Consider the following 18936-nt stretch of genomic DNA (forward strand, 5'->3'; position numbering starts at 1 on the left):
TTTAAATTTTCCATCCTTTTGGAGTTTGCTTCATTTATGACCTTCAATGGTTGTTTATTTTTAGATTGAATAAAAAAAATACCCAACCTTTATAACAATGTCTTTCAATTTTCCCTCCAAAGAATTATAACTAAGTGAAGAACAAAAGTTAGAACATTTTGTGGAAGTTCAATATGGATTGAATCGATAAACTAGTTTTCCAGATGTAGTGAAGAGGACAAAGGGATGGGAAGAAAACTCAAGCCTAATCCTATGTGGTGTTTTCTTTTGTTGAGCAGTTCTGAATTGATAGAAAATGTCATGAGGAACATACTTTCTTGAGTAAGTAAGTTCGTAACCGTGATTATCTTTTTTTGATTGTCAATTTTTTTTTTCTTAGAAAGTTTGCAAATGGTTGGCATAGTTGTTACTAGCTGAGCTACATCATGACATGGCCTTGGTCTTTCCTTCTCGTCTAGATAGAATTGAATGTGTAGTACTTCTCTACACACGGCCCACGTACGTACACAAAAACTCATGGGTGCTCGTATATGTACCCCCTCGATTTGGCCTTTGATTAGCGTACACTCACGTTGCTGGTATACTATAGAGAGCGCACATAGTATTATGGTGTACATAATACTATAACACAACATTGTAGTGTATGTGTCCATACTAATCATAGTGAGAAAGTATCTCGATGCATGTGAACATATGCATGAGGTCTCCATATTTTAAAATGATGACATGTATCTCTGATACAAGCTATACCTTCGTTTGTTACGTACATAACTTAATCATTTCGTAATGTAATGTATAACACTTTCCATAACATAACATAAGTTCACATGGCATAGCGTGTCAACATGATATTCTATAACATAGTATATTTGATAATTACAACATAACATAACATATCGAGCTCCATGACATAGCATAATCACATCACAACATTAACATAATAAACAGATGCTAAACAATCACAATACACGATGCGTGCAAGAGCTTTAGGGCACACACACCATTCATACAATTCATCAAACCAAACCAAACCTAAAGCCACTTACTTCGTTGACTTAAGCTAAGATTACTAATTATTGTTGAAACTAACTTAAATCTACTCCTTGAAGTCCAATTCTACTTTAACATGCAACATTGAGTTGATCTAATAAATTATCACGTTCCATAATTATATAGTCCATGAAAGAACCTCACCAAGAACTTCTGTTGCAAATGTTTTATGAATCCGTGAGAGCAACTTATGAAATGAGAGACTTCCTTAATGTATGAATCGTACAAAGTCTCATATCTTGGTGCGATTTGAAGCTAGAATATCTTGAGAACACCAAACTAAGAGGACAAAAGCCCAATATATTTTCAAAAGAGTGTTTCGTTCTCCTCCTCAACCAATGTGAGACTCTCACGTTCCACCCCCTTTAAGGCCCAACGTCCTTACTGGCACACCGCCTCGTGTCTACCCCATTTCGGGGAACAGTCTCCTCGCTGACACATGATCCGGTGTTTGGCTCTGATACCATTTGTAACAACCCAAACTNATTTCGGGGAACAGTCTCCTCGCTGACACATGATCCGGTGTTTGGCTCTGATACCATTTGTAACAACCCAAACTCACCACGAGTAGATATTGTTCTCTTTGGGCTTTTACTTTTGGACTTCGCCTCAAAGCTTTAAAACGCAAGGTTTTAAAACGCGTTTGCTAGGGGAAGGTTTCCACACAGTCAGTTCATACATTTTTATAGAAAACGTCAAACTTTGTACGGGTACTTTCTTCAAACGAAATAACACATTTTGTTCAATTAAATTCTTTTGAAATGCTCCTAGGATAAGAATTTAAGTTGGATGTCTATTTTAATATTGTTCAGTATGTTAGAATGGAGGATGTNGGATGTCTATTTTAATATTGTTCAGTATGTTAGAATGGAGGATGTGATATTATGATCTGCACTCCGGTAATTGATGAATGTTAATTCTTTGTTGAGTTTTCTTGAATGTTTAGATTTTGATTTTCGAGCGCTAGGTGATTGATAGAAATATCTCTCTAATAAGCATGTATGAATAAATAGATCAATTTTTTTGTGCTTTAGGTGATTGATAGGCCGTAACAAAGCATGCATGAGTGAACCAAGCTAAGAATAAGGCGCTAAAGCTAGAGCAATTTAAACGTTGACGTAGGTCAATACATTTTCAGTAGACTAAGTACCCTAGGATTGTGAGCAACGATCAGAGATCTAGATCTCTGAGTGCACCAAGAGATAGGATTAGCATCGATGAGCTAACCTTGAGCGTCTTGAAAATGCAATATAAGGACTAAATCGTCTAGATACCTGTAAAAGCCTAGTAAACCTCCCTAATTTCTAATAATGATTAAGAAAGCTTAAAAAATTTAGTAGTAGTATGAATAGTATCACCAGGGCTGTATGGTGATACATGTCCGTGGCTTCGCACGTATCATAGTCTCGTATATGTAAACTTTATGAAATGATATGTAAATGTTATGCGATGTGATTGTTATGTTGTATTTGATGGATTGATATGTTTTATGATATGATTTTTTGAAGATATGCTCGGGACATGTTATATGACTGTTATGATATATGATATGATATGAGCACAATATGGATTGTTATATCTGAAAGCATGAAAACGTTATGATATGATTTATATGTGACATGAATAATATGCTATGATTGACATGCAAAACGACGAAGTAGCATGAAATACAACCCCGACATACGCATGAGGGTTATGATAAATAATATGAGAAATGTTATGAGAAATGATATGAAAAATGATACGATATGAACGAGACGCTAACAAGGTTGTATTAATAATAATTAAAATGGAAAAATGTTGGGATATCATGCATCGGGGATACCCCTATTCCTTCATGATAGTACGGGCGCGTACGCTACGAGGCAGGGGAACGATCATTATTTTTACCATAATGCTGCCATGACGGTTGCTACTTCTAACGGGTGTCCGACATCAACAGTTACTAGAGAATGCTCGCTCGATCAAAAAAAGGATCAAGGAGGTGTGCGAATCGACTGGTGGGTCCATATCTCGCATGTCTGGACCATGTGTCCATTAGGATACATCCAAGTTGTCCGTTAGGATAGCCGCCTTAGGAAAATAGACTGTTATGATAGGTCTCATTCATGAAATTGTTTGTGTTTGTATTTAACCCTGATAGGGGGGGTCGTATGCTGAGTATTTCTTAAAATACTCAAGCCATGTGCTACTATATTTTAAAGTAAAGACAAGTGATATGAACCAAGAGACATCAATCATACAATATACTTCAATGAAGATCTGAAGAAAATATTGTTGAAATTATCAAAAGATGTTTCAATTCATGCCACATTGAGGAAGAATGAAGTTTGATTGTTACAAATTTTGGGTGGGTTACAGTTTAGAGTAATTTAGAGTTATTGTATTTTAAGACATTTTATTTACTTTAGGTTACATTTACATAATGACTAATTATGGTCATTAAGTATGAATGTTACAACTTTTGGAATGCCTTTAATAGTTTCATTTTGAGGCTATATAAGTATGTTGTATTTGCAAGGTAGACTTAGAAAATAGAGTAAAAGAAGCATTTGTGCTCTCCTTTCGCCAATGGCTAAGTTTCTTTGCAATTCTATGTAGTTTAGGTTGCATGTAGAATCATTCAATCTCGACATGATCAATCTTGCTTTTGGAGTGATTCGAATATCAAACAATGTTCTTGTCTTGAGATATTCGATCAACAAGGTAATCCGAATCTTATTCCCCTCGTAGTTGATTCCTTATCTTATCAACAAGGCTCCCTTGTACAGCTGACAGTGACATCACAACTACGAGACCGTGACATTTACTTAGGATAATTTTGTATTTAAATTTAGTGGACTATAGGTTAGTATAAGTTTGTTACATTTCCATTTAGTAGCATATAGGTTAGTATAGAGCATTCTACTTTATGTTATTTTTCTTTTTATTTCAATGTTTGTTAGTTTGTTTAAAGGTTAAGTTAAACCTACAAGATCAAGGTTAAGTTTTATTATAAAGTTTCAAATGAATTAATTTCGCATTAAATGTTCATGATAGGTATATAATAACGACTTTAAGTTAAGTAAAAAATTTAGGGTTGTTACATATACCTAGCTAAAAAAATTAAAAAAAAAAAAGGAAAAATTGATTCTTGATCCAAGAACTTATGTCCCAACTTGATTTTCAAGGCTTCGAATCACGAATCGTGACATGGACCGACACTAAAACTTTAATAAACTTTAAAACAAACAACATTATATTTAAAAGAATATTAAAAAAATATATACAAATTAAGTGTTGTTCAAAAATATATACAAATTAAGTGTTGTTCAAAGTTCATTACAAAACAGAGATGAAGGAACGAGAAACAAATTTAAAAGGACCAAAACCCTCTATATTTAGGACTGACGCCTTAGGATGACCCTTTTCGGTAACCTCACAACTTTTGAAAGCTCCTCCACCTCGATAGTAGTTAGCGATTATGTGAAAAAAAAAAGAAATCTCGTGAGTATATTTATACTGAATAAGCTACCTACTTGTATTTGGGCTCTATTAAGTTTGGGTTTAGGTTCTAAAGCTATCAAAGCTTGTGGGTAGGCTTCAAACTTTTGAGCAGTTCTCTTACTTGTCACCAATCCCTCAATATCATGGAGTTGTTCACCTTTTCTAGCATCATAGATTTGTTGGACGAGGTAATCATTTTGGGATGAACTATCTTTTCTGTTCTTTAGACTTAAGCTAAAATTACCTTAAAAGTGAATGACAGTGTCATGGGTATAGGAGTGACATTGTCCTATATCATGGGACAATATGATGTCCCTTCTACAAGAACTACTAAAGTCAAAAGTCTTGGAAGAGACCTTGTCAACCTGCTACTAAGTTTACCTATGCATTCTTTCGCCCCCTCTCAAGACGGGTTTTAATGTAGAGGCCTTGCTAAAATATCTCTGGTTATTTCTACAAAGTGATTGCACGTAGACACCTCAACACTTAACTCTTTCTGGCCTAGGCCAATTTCAACAGTATCGTTCCTATATTCCTACTGCTTGGCAGGGACGCTAATATGTTCGACCTAGATCATTGATAACACTAATGGTGTAGTAGAGGATATTAGAGGAGGAGACTCTAGTGATACTGGTTACACTATTAGTGGGCATCAGATTTTTTTAGTCGATTAACTAGGTTCTTAAGGAGTCTAGGACTCTCTAGACTAACTCCTTAGGGCTAATCTAATAGTGGGATAACTAGGGTCTAGACTTTGAATCGTTGCTTATGATCTTGGGGTGCTGAGTCTATGGGAGGCACTCTGACCTAGGTCATTGTAAAATTCAACTAGTTTTAGCTTCCTATTCTTAATTTACTCAAACAAGGAGATAACTCTATCAATCACTTGGAGTACAAATCACATTCTTTGCATTTTTCTCTAGTTGACATGTGCTCATTCGAGTGCAATCCTTCACGCCCTATAATGTTTCTTTATTTCTTTTGATTTTCATATCTTTTTCTACCTAACTCAATTCAACTTTCTTCCTTTACCAAATTTGAAGAGTTACAATCTAATAATCTATTTTATCTGCCGTGGAAAAAGATAAATGCATCTAAAGTTAGGAGAAAATCACAAAACTTATGGTTCTTTAGACCTGGATCAAAACTCTGACTTCCAAACTCCTCTCCTTAATTGCTTAACAAAACTTATTCAAAATAATCTCGAAACGTATTATGAACAGTTTCCATAAAGCTATTATTCATTTAAACTCTCCCATCTAAGGAAAAATTCAAATTAAAAAACTGAAACTCTTACCTTCAGTTTTTTGTTGTTTGTTTGCTGATTTTAGTAATAAAAAAAAAAAAGTTCAAATAAGGTATCCTGAGCCAACTTATGTGAGTGAGGGGCACTTGACTTAAAAAATGCCTCTAAGATGCCACATTGGAAACCCCTTTTAATTTTATTCTCACCCACCACTTCCTCTCTTTTTGTTTCTTTTCTCTTCCTAGTCTTACAAATTAACTCATTAACAGCTTCCTAATTGAGAAAAAGGAAATGACCAAAATGCTCTTCAGACTTTGACCTTGACTTTGAATTGTTTTGGTTTGAAATTGAGAAAAAGCTATGAATCATAGCACCACTCTAATCAATACATGTATAATTTCTTTACTTTGTTTTGTTTATGGATGAAAAAGAGAGGGCAATAACTCTGCCATGTGAATGCCAAAGCCGGGTCTTCGGCATGTACAAAAAAGATGTGTACTTAGTCTATAAACCAAAATTCAAGTATGAACAAATAATTGGAAAATCTCTCATATAACAATCAGTTCTTTGAGTACTGGACCTGTTTCGTTTACTTCTTACCTAATTCATACTGAAAATTGGAAGATCCTTGAGGACTCTCATCATATAAATACCTTTCTTCTATCTAAAAGGGGTATGCTCTTCCTCGTACTTGAAACCGTGTTATACCCAAATTCTCCTAGTTAACTTAAGTACCTGTAACGCCGAGGTCTTGGTAAAAAAAATTAAATATTCATTTTTCTTTTAAGCTCAAAATTCTAGAATTTTACTGAAAATGTTCGAGACCGAATTTAAGTTGAGGGAGAAGAGAAAAATACTTATAAAAATTCATGAAACTCAAGTATAGTATGAAAGATAATAGTGAAAAAATAGAAAAAAGTTGGTCAAAGTCAACCAAGGGGCCAATAGTGATTTTGACTTTTGAGAGAGAAGTAGAGAGTCCAAACTTTGCTGGAGTTTCTTCCCAAGACATGTTTTAAATGTTGAGAATATCACGTTGGGTGTTTGATTTGTTCGAATTCGGAAAAGAAGAAGGTAAATTCTAGGTTCTTGTTTTTTGTTTTCCTCTGAGTTGTCTTTAGATCTAGATTTTAACTTTTTTAGTATGCTTTTCTTGGATGAATTTTGCACAAGTTTTATGAAGGAAATCGAAGTTGAATCGAATTGCATGGCAGAGTTCCGATGAACCCTAAGAAACAATAAGGGCATAGTTTTTTTTACCAACTTTGAACGTGTTTATTTTTTAATGTGTTTGATTATAAATTACGAGAATTATACTTGATATGAACCAAGAGACATCAATCATATAATATAATTCAATAAAGATACGAAGAACATTTTAGAGTTCTTGTATTTCATTAATGTATTTTAAGACTTTTTATTTACTTTAAAGTTACAATTACATAGTGGCAAATTATAGTCATAAATGATACATAGTGGATAATTATGGTTATAAAATATAAATGTTACAAATTCTTGAAATATCTGGTCAAAAGTTTCATCTTGAGGCTATATAAAGTCATGTATGTTGTATTTGTAAGGAGACTTGGAAAATATAGTAAAATAACATTTGTGCTTTCTATTAAGTATTTGTGCAATTCTATGTAGTTTAGGTTGCATGTAGAATCATTCAAGCTCGACATGATCAATCTTGCTTGTAGAGTTATTCGAATCTCAAACAAGTGTTCTTGCCTTGAGATATTTGATCAATAAGAATTATTCAAGCTCGACATGATCGATCTTACTTGTGGAGTGATTCGAATCTCAAACAAGTGTTCTTGCCTTAAGATATTCGATCAACAAGGTAATCCGAATCTTACTCCTCTTGTAGCCTTATCATTTGACATCAGACCTTTCCATTGGACTGATTCCTTATCATTTGGTATAACGCTTTCCCTTTGGATTGATTTCATATAAGAACCAAGCTAAAACTAGAGTGCTAAAGCGCTTGCGAGTTGACCTTGGTTAGTATGTTCCATTAGACATTGCATCTCAGGATCGTGAGCGGCGATAAGAGATATAGAAATGTGCACCTAGAGTGTGGAATAGCTTGAGGGGTTAGTCTTAGATGTCTTGGAAATAAGAGACAAGGTTTAAGCTACCTAGACGGCTTTAAGAATCTATTAGAACTCAACGACATCCATGAATAACAAAGGAAACTCTCCATACCGATAGTAGTATGTATGATGTCATTAGTTTAACGGTGTCATTAGTGTCTCTACTACCCTTTCCACTATGTTACCTATACTATTTTAGGCAAGTAATAGGGCTAGCATGTGAGCATTTCTTACCTTAGGTAGTTAGAAATTGTATGTTAAGGACTTCAGAATGAAATTTTTGGATCGGTATGTATTGTGTGTATGTTATAGAAATATTACCATTATGCCCTTATGTTGAGATTTCCGAGAAGCATGTTTTTTCTTTTATACAAAGCTAGAATAAGAATATGCCTGAATAGAATGTGAGTTGAACAATATGGATGAGTAAGCTATGTAATATGTAAGAAATTACCAAAATACAACTATTGATCAGTAATGAATGGTTTTTTAAATACTTTATATTGTGTTAAAAAGAAGGATGAGCTAATGTGATTTGTGCTCCGGGTGATTGATGGATGTTATCTCTCATTTAGTGTTTGAGGTGATCGATAGGATATGTCCCTAATCAGTTTACACGGACGTTTAGATTATGTAAACTGTGATAGATATGGTAATCTCCCTAACAAAGTATGCACAAGAAACCAAGTTAAGACTAGGGTGCTAGAGATAGAGCAGTTGTAAATTGACCTAGTATGCACAAGAAACCAAGTTAAGACTAGGGTGCTAGAGATAGAGCAGTTGTAAATTGACTTAGGTCAGTACGTTCCACTAAACAGTACACCCAAGGATCTTGAGCAACGGTTAGAGGTATAGACTTGTATACACCTAGAAGGTGGAATAGCTCAAGGAGTTAACCATAGATATCTTGGAAATAAGAAACAAGATTGAAAGTGCGTAGACGCCCCTATGAACCTAGTAGACCTCCACGAAATCCCAGAATGAAAAAGGTAGCTCCTCAGGCCAATAATAGTATGTATGGTGTCTTCAATGTAATAGTGTCATCAAAGTCTCCACTACCCCTTCTACTCTGTTACCCATACTATCGAGTCAAACATAGGCCAACTAGGGTTGGGTAACTAGAAAGTTTAGTTGGACTACTTTACAAAGCAGAACCGTCTTGAGAAGGGCATGAAAACATCAAATCTGTTCTGAGAGAGGGCGTGGAATCACGCAGGGGATTACCCTGTAGAACCGATACACCTTGAGAGGGGGCTTGGAATCATGAGTGTAGTCATAGTAGCTTACAAGCACACGGGATCACTCTCCCAACTTTGGGTAACTATATGGTCCTGTAGGAGGATTCGCTAGCTACTGTCCCAACATAAGAGAGAGTTCTATAAGGTAGCGCCTCAATCCAGCACATCGGTTTCACACTGCATAGGCAAGTAATCTACCCTAAGTCAAATAACAAAAGAGTAGTTCACCCCCAAGAGAACTTGTTGCTTGCTTGATCCGCGACGTTAGGAAAGGGTTAACCACCTCCTCCGTACCCAAGATGGGTCCGTGAACAGCTAAAGTACCGCTCAGAATTTTGATGCACCTTAGATACCAAAATATCAGTAGAGGCTAGGACTGAACTTCCTAAAACCTAGAGTATAGCCCATTGATACCTATTAGGTTAAGGATGCTATAAAAGCCTACAATAGGTTGCTTACTAAGTATTTTTAAATTCATCCATTCCCCTTTCCTTTTTAAAGTGTTTGCAGGGTGCTAGTCGAGGTGGAGGAGCGTTAAAGAGTTGGGCGGTCACAAAGGGGTCGTTCTAGAGCGCCTATCCGTCTTTGTATACTAAGCCTTTTGTATTATTTTGTAAATGTATTCCAATCCTGTTTTCTTATTTATAATAAATTTAAACCACTCCGTCTTGTAACTATATTTACTTTTGATCTTTTATCTTTTTAGTTTCGATCCAAGTTTCGAAATCTAAAAAATTTGGGTCGTGACAATGTCAAAGTGATTATTGTAACGACCCTAAATTTTCACTTACCTACGGTCGCTACCATCATCATCATCTAAATTCATATGCGGAATTAAACATTTAAAAAATTCATCATAAAACATAACCTTCATCTTAAAATGCAGCCATAGACTTAGGTTTTCTGAAAACACTTTTAAAACGACGCGACAAAAGACTAAGGAAAATAAATAAACCTTTAAATTAAAAACATCCTATTCTAGCCTAAGTCTAAGAAAAAAAATGCAACTACCGTATGCATGTGTCATGGTCTTAAGTTGTGATACTGTCATCAGCCGTACAGCGACGCCTTGCCTTTTCCTAAAAAGAAGTAGCACATGAGTTGAGTATTTTAAGAAATACTCTGTAACTGACCCCAAGTTAGGAAATGAAAACACATGCGACTCATGATCTAGGAACCTATAATTTAAAACCACCATAGGAGTGGCCTCTAGTCTCAGACAAATTGGATGTGTAGTACTTCACTACATATGACTCACATGTGCGAGTGTGAATCTCCAGGGGGCTCGCACACCCCCTGGACCCTCTCTGATCAAGCTAATTTGTAAGCGATGTTTGGATGTTAGTGGAACCCTATAGTGTCATTCTCCCCATAAACACCCTCATCGTTATACTGTGCGCGTCCGCACTCATCATCATAAATGGAGAAGTATCCTGATGTATATAAACACTTAAAATGCATGAGCCCCTATAGTTTTCATCTTTAAATCATATTTAAGACAACTCTATACACCGTTCACACATTACTCTACATGGATGCATTAGCCTTCATACATTTATCATCATTCGTTTAACTAGGGTTGTGTCTTTAAAAACTTGTCGTCATAATGCATCATGACATTTAATACATGCACAACATCTTAATATGGAACATCGTCATATTAAGTCATTCATCATCATACGTCTCGCATCATCTTAATATTATGCATCATGATCATCATGTCAACATCATGTAGATCATAACATTATCATATAACATCATCACATCATTATCTAACGTCATCAAGTCATCATATAACAACATAATATCGTCATCTAACGTCATCATGTCATGACATAACATTATCACTTCATCATATAAAATCATCACATCATCATCTAACGTCATCACGTCATCACATAACATCATCATATAACATCATCGCATCATTATCTAACGTCATCAAGTCATCATATTATATTATCACATCATCATACAACATCAACACATCATCGCCTAACGTCATCATGTCATCATATAACATTATCACATCATCATATAACATAAAGTATAAATGACATGTGCAAGGGCCACTGGCACGTGTCGTTATACATAAGATAAGTCTTCCGATCGAGCAGATAGTAAGGCCACTTACTTGATTAGTTTAAGCTAGTGTCACCAATTTATCCTTAAAAAAAAATTCGATTTTGTCATTTGTATCAAAGTTAACCTATGTGAACCCATGACATCAATTTCAAATTCAATTTTCTACATTTTACAATAGTTCATGGGTTAGAATTCATGCGAGCATTAGAGTCTTTGCATGAATAAAGTCTTAAAATGTTTGTTAATAATATTATTTTCTTGACATCCATTTCAAACTCTTTAACATTTTTCAGATATTTTCTTTCTCTTATCATGAGTTTCCTTTTTTTTTTTCTTTCAAATATGTTCTCTCAATCTATGTTTGTTTCCTTTTTACAATTACTTCTTGGTCAATTTTTAACTAGAGAAAATTCTTATACTTAATTTCTAATGAAAAAGTAACTAATGGTAACAAAAATTATTCAAGAAAAAATGTAAAATATGGCTGACCTCTTCAAACACCTTTCTCTTTCTCGGAAAACTAAATATGGTGAGAGGTTTGAGTTATTTTTTTTTTCTCTCTTTTATTTATTTATATTTCTAATTTTAATTTTAATTTTTTTTTAGTTTATTACAATTATAATAACATTCCTAGAGCTTGAGGGATATGTTTTGCATTTTTCTATTTAAATAAAAATAATGAACCTCACCAACATTTTGTAAAATCACATTTGAGGGGTGGACGGTTTAGGGTTTAGGATTTAGGGTTTAGGGTTTAGGGTTTAGGTCCCGCCTTCCCCAGTTAGACCTCGAGCCATCCATTTGTAGCTAATTTTCACATCTCTTCTTCCCATAAGTAGGTGTAATATAGAATTAATAAAAATACATATCAATATTATGTTCAAATAAAGCATTTATGAGTTTTTAAATATATATGGCTATCACCAAAATTATATTCTGCCATCATATTGCAATTTTTTAAGAAAAAATAAAAACTAAATTAAACTAGTTACAAAAAAGGGTTGTCAAATTTTGATTAGTTTCCATTTTTATTACTACTAAATGTAGCGGGAGATGGAGACACTAGAACGTTCTTACATTTTTTAATTCAACAAAAATAATTTGTGACACTGAGTAAAAAGGAGGGTACATGAATGAACCAATACAAATGGGAGGAATATTATATTGGGTGACCTCCACGAAATTAAAAATGTGAGCAATATCTTCTTGTTATCATGCATCATCATCATGTACATCATCACACCATCATCATATCAACATCATGTCTATCATCTCATCATCATTTAACGTCATCACATCATAATATAACATCATCACAGCATCATTTAACGTCATTATGTCATCATATAACATCATCACAACTTCATTTAACATCATCACGTCATCATATAACGTCATCATATAACATAATCACATCATCATATCATCATTTAACGTTATCACGTCATCGTATAAAATCATCACATCATCATATAACATCATCACATCATCATATCATCATATAACGTCATCACATCATCATATAACATAAAGTATAAATGACATGTATCAGGGTCACTGAGTACGTGTAATCATACATAAGACAAGTCTTCCGACCGAGTCGATAGTAAGACCACTTACTTAGTTAGCCTTAGCTAAAGTCCTATCTAGCTCCAGATTTAGTTACTTTCATCATTTGAATTTATTCTCACTTATATAGAGTCTTCACTTATTTTAAATATAAACTTAATTACCTCAATAAAAATCGAATTTCATGTTTTAATTGTTTTTAAATTGTGTTTGATAATAAAACTTAACTTAAAAATATAAGTCAATTTAAAAGGAGTTAACTCTTTCAGTTTTTTTTTTTACTTTTCTTCCCTATTTTTGTTCACTCTTTGATTTTTTAGAGAAGAAGTAGTGAGAGATTAAAGGAAGGTGGTCAGATATCTTTTTTATTTTATTTTATTATTATTTTTTAGGGTTGTTACAATATATGAGCCCATCTGGTGGGTCCATGTAAGCATATGTAGGCCGTGCGCCGAGAAGTACTACACATCAACCTTGGCAAGAACTAGAAAGAGTCCAAGGTCATGTTACCGTTTTAAAAAATAGGTCTCAATCATGTCATGTGTGTGATTACATTACTGACCCCAACAGTGGAGTGACTAACTAAATATTTCTTAAAATATTGAAGGTCACGTGCTACCATTATATTTTTCAAGTAAAGGTAAAGTTTCAATGCACGGATGACAATGAACCCTAAAAAGGTCATGATAGTCAAGATAGGTCATGATAAGGCAATAGAACGCATTGATTTTGTTTAGTAGTTGATAGGTACTTTAATGAAATTTATTTTATGTTCAAAGACGGTGCTCTTTATTGTTCTTTTAAATTGAATATGTAAGTCCACAACTTTATTTGAAAAGTATTTACTATGAGTTTTTGCATATGTGTTTAAAGCATAGAGTATGTCAGGGCTATCAGGTGTCAAATCCAAATTTCGAATCCTGAACATAAGGCATGTAACAACTCAAGCCCACCACTAGTAGATATTGTCCTCTTTGGACTCGTGTCTGCTAGGGAGATGTCAGGGCTATTAGGTGTCAAATCCAAATTTCGAATCTTGAACATAGGGTATGTAACGGCCCAAGCCCACTGCTAGCAGATATTGTCCTCTTTAGGCTCGTGTTTGCTAGGGATAAGTTTACACACCCTTATAAATGGTGCTTCCCAACGTCCTCACTGGCACACCGCCTCATGTCTACCACCCTTCAAGGAACAGACTCCTCATTTGCACATTGCCTGGTGTCAGGCTCTAATACCATTTGTGACATCCCACGCCCACCACTAACAGATATTGTCCTCTTTGGACTTTCCTTTTCGGACTTCTCTCGAGGCTTTAAAACGCGTCTGCTAGAGAGAGGTTTATACACTTATAAAGGGTATTCCGTTCTCCTCCCAACCAAGATATTACATAGAGAAATTCGAACATTTGACATTTTGGTCATAGTCAAAAGTCCAAGTCTTATGTTCATTGAAGTATGATTAAGTTGTTGTTTGATTAGTAGTTTCAAATTAATAATTTTTTATTCGTTGATGAGCTGTTTCTTAACAGATACAAAACGTTAGAAATTTGAATCCAAATTTGTCCCACCCAATAACACAATTATATATACTAAAGAAAAAAAAAAAAGAAAAAAAAAAAGCAATAAATGAAAAGGGTGTAAAAGAAAAAATGTTTTGACAAGTGTATGGGATTTAATGCTATTGATTCTCTCCTTTGATTAATTATTCCTAACCCTATTCTTTGTTTTCTTCCTCTCAAGCATTAATGGTAAAATAAAAACGTTACTCTTCTCTTTATCCCAAAGTCACCATTCATATCATTTGATATTCACCTCTCATCATTCATCCTTTTTAACCCACCCTAATTTTTATTGTCAAAATCTCTCGAGAATCTCTCGATAATTCTTTTCCGTGATTTTAAAATTAAGTAATCATAGCAATGTGACGTAATCGATAAATTTTTTGATAATTTATACGTTTCGATATGACGTTGAAATATAATTTCTCCGACTTCAACTTCCTTATAAAGAAAAGTTAAATTGACTAATAAAATATACCCTTTTTGTATGTGAACGTCAAAGATAACTATGAGATGATAATTGATTGAGGCTACTAATCATCATGTTCATCAACTCTGAAACACATCGAACACATCGTAAAATTAAATATTATTTTTTTTAAAAAAAATAGTTATTTGTTATATTACCTTAATATTCATTCAAATTTTATGAGAAAGTCGGTCATGCAAGTATATATTTTGTAACAACCCATGCATAGAATTCGAAATCCCGATTCAGCACCTAGTCGCCCCAACATTTTCTTCTGCATCCCGTGCGTGAAGACTATCTCCGTAGACCAACGCTGGTCTTTTCAGCATATTTTGTCCTCTCACTCACATGCATCTCAAGAAAATTCTTAGGAGGTCACTTAACATAGAATTGCTCCAATTGAAGTACACTTAACCATGAAGTTTGTATGATTAAGCTACTGAAAAATATAAATAGTAACTTTCATTTCTTTTAAGATTTTCTTAGTCGTTTTATCTTTAGGACACTGTCATTCAAATGTAGTTTTAGTTCATTCATGTATCTGTTTTACTCAAATGTCACGTATTTTTTAAACAAGGATCGTGGATGCGAAATTGTTACGATTAGAAAGGATTTGAAATGAGGATGTGTGGGTGAGGGAAGGGGAGCATAGAAGAAGCAAGATGATGAGATAGAGATAGATGAGATGAGATTGGTGAGATATGAAAAAAAAAAAAAGATAGGGGAAAAGGGTGCATCGAGTAGTGGAATTTAGGAGCAACACTCAATCATTTCTTCAGCTGACTTTTTTTTTCTTAACCGACAACCAAATTTCAAGGCACTTTTGGTCTTCTCCCCAACAAAATCTGCTGTGTTTTATTCTTCTTCTCAAACTCCCCATTCCCTCTTTTTCCACACCCATCATTGTTACACGTGTCATCCATCACATGGCACTCATTCCCCCCCAATCCTTTGACTTTGACTCCCCCCTTAGTCAATAAAACCCTAACCCAACTCTCAAGCCTTCATCTTTCTTTCTTCCTCCTCCTCCTCTCTGCAACTTCCATGGCAATTATACCCATCAACTCATCCAACTTGGATCTCTCCATTTCCATGCCCGGCTCCTCCCCGTCTCGTCCTCCTTTCGGTACCCTCTTCGATTATTATAACATCATTGTTTGAATCTCCAATTTTATATCTTTTTTGTGTATTTGATTGGGAATGATTAAATTTTGATTTGCATGTTGATTAAATGGAAAGTGGGTGGCTGTGCAGTGCGAGAATTCGACATGAATCGGTTGCCGGAGGTGGGAGACGGCGAGGAGGAGTGGGCGGAGGAAGAAGAAGAAAGCTACATTAATGACTGTAAGCCAAGGAAAAAGCTTCGTCTATCAAAAGATCAGTCTCGGCTTCTTGAAGAAAGCTTTAGGCTCAATCATACATTAAACCCAGTAAGCAAAATCATCTCAAAATTAATGATCTTCGAATTTCTTAATCATGTATTTTATAAATAAAATTGATTATTTTTGTTTTTTATTTTTGTTTTAATTTTACAGAAGCAGAAGGAAGCTTTGGCTATGGAGTTGAAGCTGAAGCCAAGGCAAGTTGAAGTCTGGTTTCAGAATCGTAGGGCCAGGTTTGTATTTTTATACTCTCCTATATTCATTTCTTAGCTTAACAAAATGGTTATTTATTTATTATTTTTTTTTTTTTATCTAAGTTTCCTTTTAAAAATAATCGATCTTCAGAAGCTTAAAGCGTTTTACGAAGTTAAATAATTTGTATTAAAGGTATTGAATTGTTAATCTGGATTAAGGAAATTTGTGTTCGGGTGTAGAGATATTTAATCTCGATTTTGCAAGTTTATGTTCGAAGTGTAAAGTTTTTAACGTCGAGGTCTGAGTTTGAAGTTCGTGTTTATATGAATATTTTTTCTTTATGTTTTCAAATGTTAAATAATAATGTTTTATTTTTATTTTTCACCTATTTTCTTAGAATTAATTTTCTTTAGAATTATCTTACTAGAATGTTTTTAATTATTTTTATTGTTTTTTAAAATGTCAATGGAAATATCCATAATTATAAAAATAAACATGAAATGAGGAATTTTAGCCACTTTAACCCGATCTAAGTTAGGGTTAAACACGTTTTATGTTTGTTAGAGTTTCGTGAATCAAACCTCTCTTAAATTCAATTTAAATCTCGAAGCTCTTACTTTTAATATGGATCTTTAGAGACACTAATTATTTGATTATATCTGTGAAAACCTAACTAAATTTTAGATATTTGGATATTTTTTTTTCTGGTGAATAATGGAACTATTAATCTTTTAAAATAATTATGTTATACACCGAAATTAACAACTTTTAAATGTATACTAAATATATATATTTGTTGACTTAATAAGAAAGGAAAATTAATTACCTAATGTGCATGGGCCTTAATCAATGCATTTGCTGGCCTAAATGTTTGATAGTTATCATGTTAATTGAATTGTATTTGAAAAGTAATAATAATAATAATAATAATAATATTGTAGGAGCAAGCTGAAGCAAACTGAGAGGGAATGTGAGTATTTGAAGAGATGGTTTGGATCATTGACGGAGCAAAACCGCCGTCTCCGGCAGGAGCTGGAGGAGCTGAGAGCCATGAAGGTTGCTCCGACTGCGGTCGTCTCAGCTCACGGTCGACAGCCGCCCCTCCCAATTTCTGCAATAACCATGTGTCCCCGATGTGAGCGCATGAGTGCATCCACTATAACATATAGTAAGGGTGCGAGCAGCGCCAGCACAATGCCACCGGAAGCATTTCTGTCCGCCCTCAAACTGCGGCAGCCGTCGTGAGCTTGATGATCAGTGTAACAGAAAGGCCTGAATTGATGAATAATAATAAAATTAAGGTTAGAAAATGAACGTAGGCTTATCTGTTTCTTTTTGTTTTTTAAATTTTTGATTATTTCATATAAAAGTTGAAAGTTATATATATATTGGCGGGGTGGAATCCAATTTAATCAACCATTTTGGTGGTGTGTTTGACTTGGTTGAGATTTAATCTCTCGTTAGTAAACTCGTTTTAAAATTTTGAGGGGAAACTCAAGAGAGAAAGCCCAAAGAAGACAATATCGGCTAGCGATGAGTTTAGGGTATCACAAATAATATCATAGCCAGACACCGAGCGGTGTGCCAGCGAGGATGTTGGGCCTCCAATGAAGTCTAGAAGGGAAAACCAAAGATGACAATATCTGCTAGTGGTGGGTTTGGGTTGTTACAAACGGTATTAGAGCAACATATTGGACAGTGTGCCAGTAAGGATGCTGGCCCAGAGTGTGGATTTTGAGATCTCATAGGAAGAGCGAAGTGAGAACGCTATAAGGGTGTGGAAAACTATTCCTTGTAGATACGTTTTAAAATCTTGAGGGAAATCTCAGAAGACAATATCTAATAACGGTGGGGTTAGACGATTACAACTCAATATCTTTCTCAAATCATAAATAATATGTGTCAAGTAATTTTATAATTGAAAAACCATATATGTAAGAGATTAAATTAACTTTTTAAAACTTTGTTGGAATGATTAATTAATTTTAGATATCCATTTTTATAGACTTATGTACTAAATAGTGTTAAATGAACTGAATTTTAAAAGCTATTAATATATTGACAAAAGTTGTTGATAATTTTGTCCCCTAGGATAATTAAATACATCCGTATCAAGAATTCGGTACGCCTTGTCGGGAGGATTGTGAAACAACCTAAGCATTACATGAATTTAACTAAAGCTCAAGTTGTCATAACTAATGATAACGTAGTCTACGATTCATGGTCTATTAAAGGAGAAATTAATGATGATGACAAGGGTCGAATAGTATCAATGTAGTCAAATTCAGTCTAGAAATTTGTAGATCCTCCTCACAGTGTAAAACTTATAGGATGTAACTGGGTTCTGACGAACCCAGATTTAAGAAAGAAAAAATTGCGTTAGTCGCTAGTAAATATGAATTTTTGCGTTCCACACAACAGTGAGCTTCATTGATCGCCAGCCTTCATTCAACCATCCCACGACTCCTCACGATACTTGCACACAATAAGAAAGAAAGAAAAATCGAGAGAGAGAAAGGAAACCAAAATCTTTCGCCGAGAATTCGACAAGCGATCCACGAC

General features: G+C 34.4%; 1 protein-coding gene across 2 annotated transcripts; it reads left to right on the forward strand.

Moving 5' to 3' along the window:
- Positions 1–15826: 15826 nt before the first annotated feature.
- On the forward strand, positions 15827–17704 carry LOC111784551 (homeobox-leucine zipper protein HOX3-like). Of its 2 annotated transcripts, none has more exons than XM_023665211.1 (4): positions 15827–15923; positions 16037–16227; positions 16333–16412; positions 17316–17704. In XM_023665211.1, exons 1-4 carry the CDS (start codon positions 15842–15844, stop codon positions 17617–17619), a joined length of 657 nt encoding a protein of 218 aa, XP_023520979.1. In that variant the 5' UTR covers positions 15827–15841; the 3' UTR covers positions 17620–17704. The 2 variants fall into 2 exon arrangements, with proteins under 2 accessions (XP_023520979.1, XP_023520980.1); XM_023665212.1 differs by having other exon boundaries at positions 16052–16227.
- The last annotated feature ends 1232 nt before the right edge of the window (positions 17705–18936 follow it).

The sequence above is a fragment of the Cucurbita pepo genome, unplaced genomic scaffold, assembly GCF_002806865.2.
Source record: "Cucurbita pepo subsp. pepo cultivar mu-cu-16 unplaced genomic scaffold, ASM280686v2 Cp4.1_scaffold000232, whole genome shotgun sequence".
Classification (NCBI taxonomy): Eukaryota; Viridiplantae; Streptophyta; class Magnoliopsida; order Cucurbitales; family Cucurbitaceae; genus Cucurbita; species Cucurbita pepo.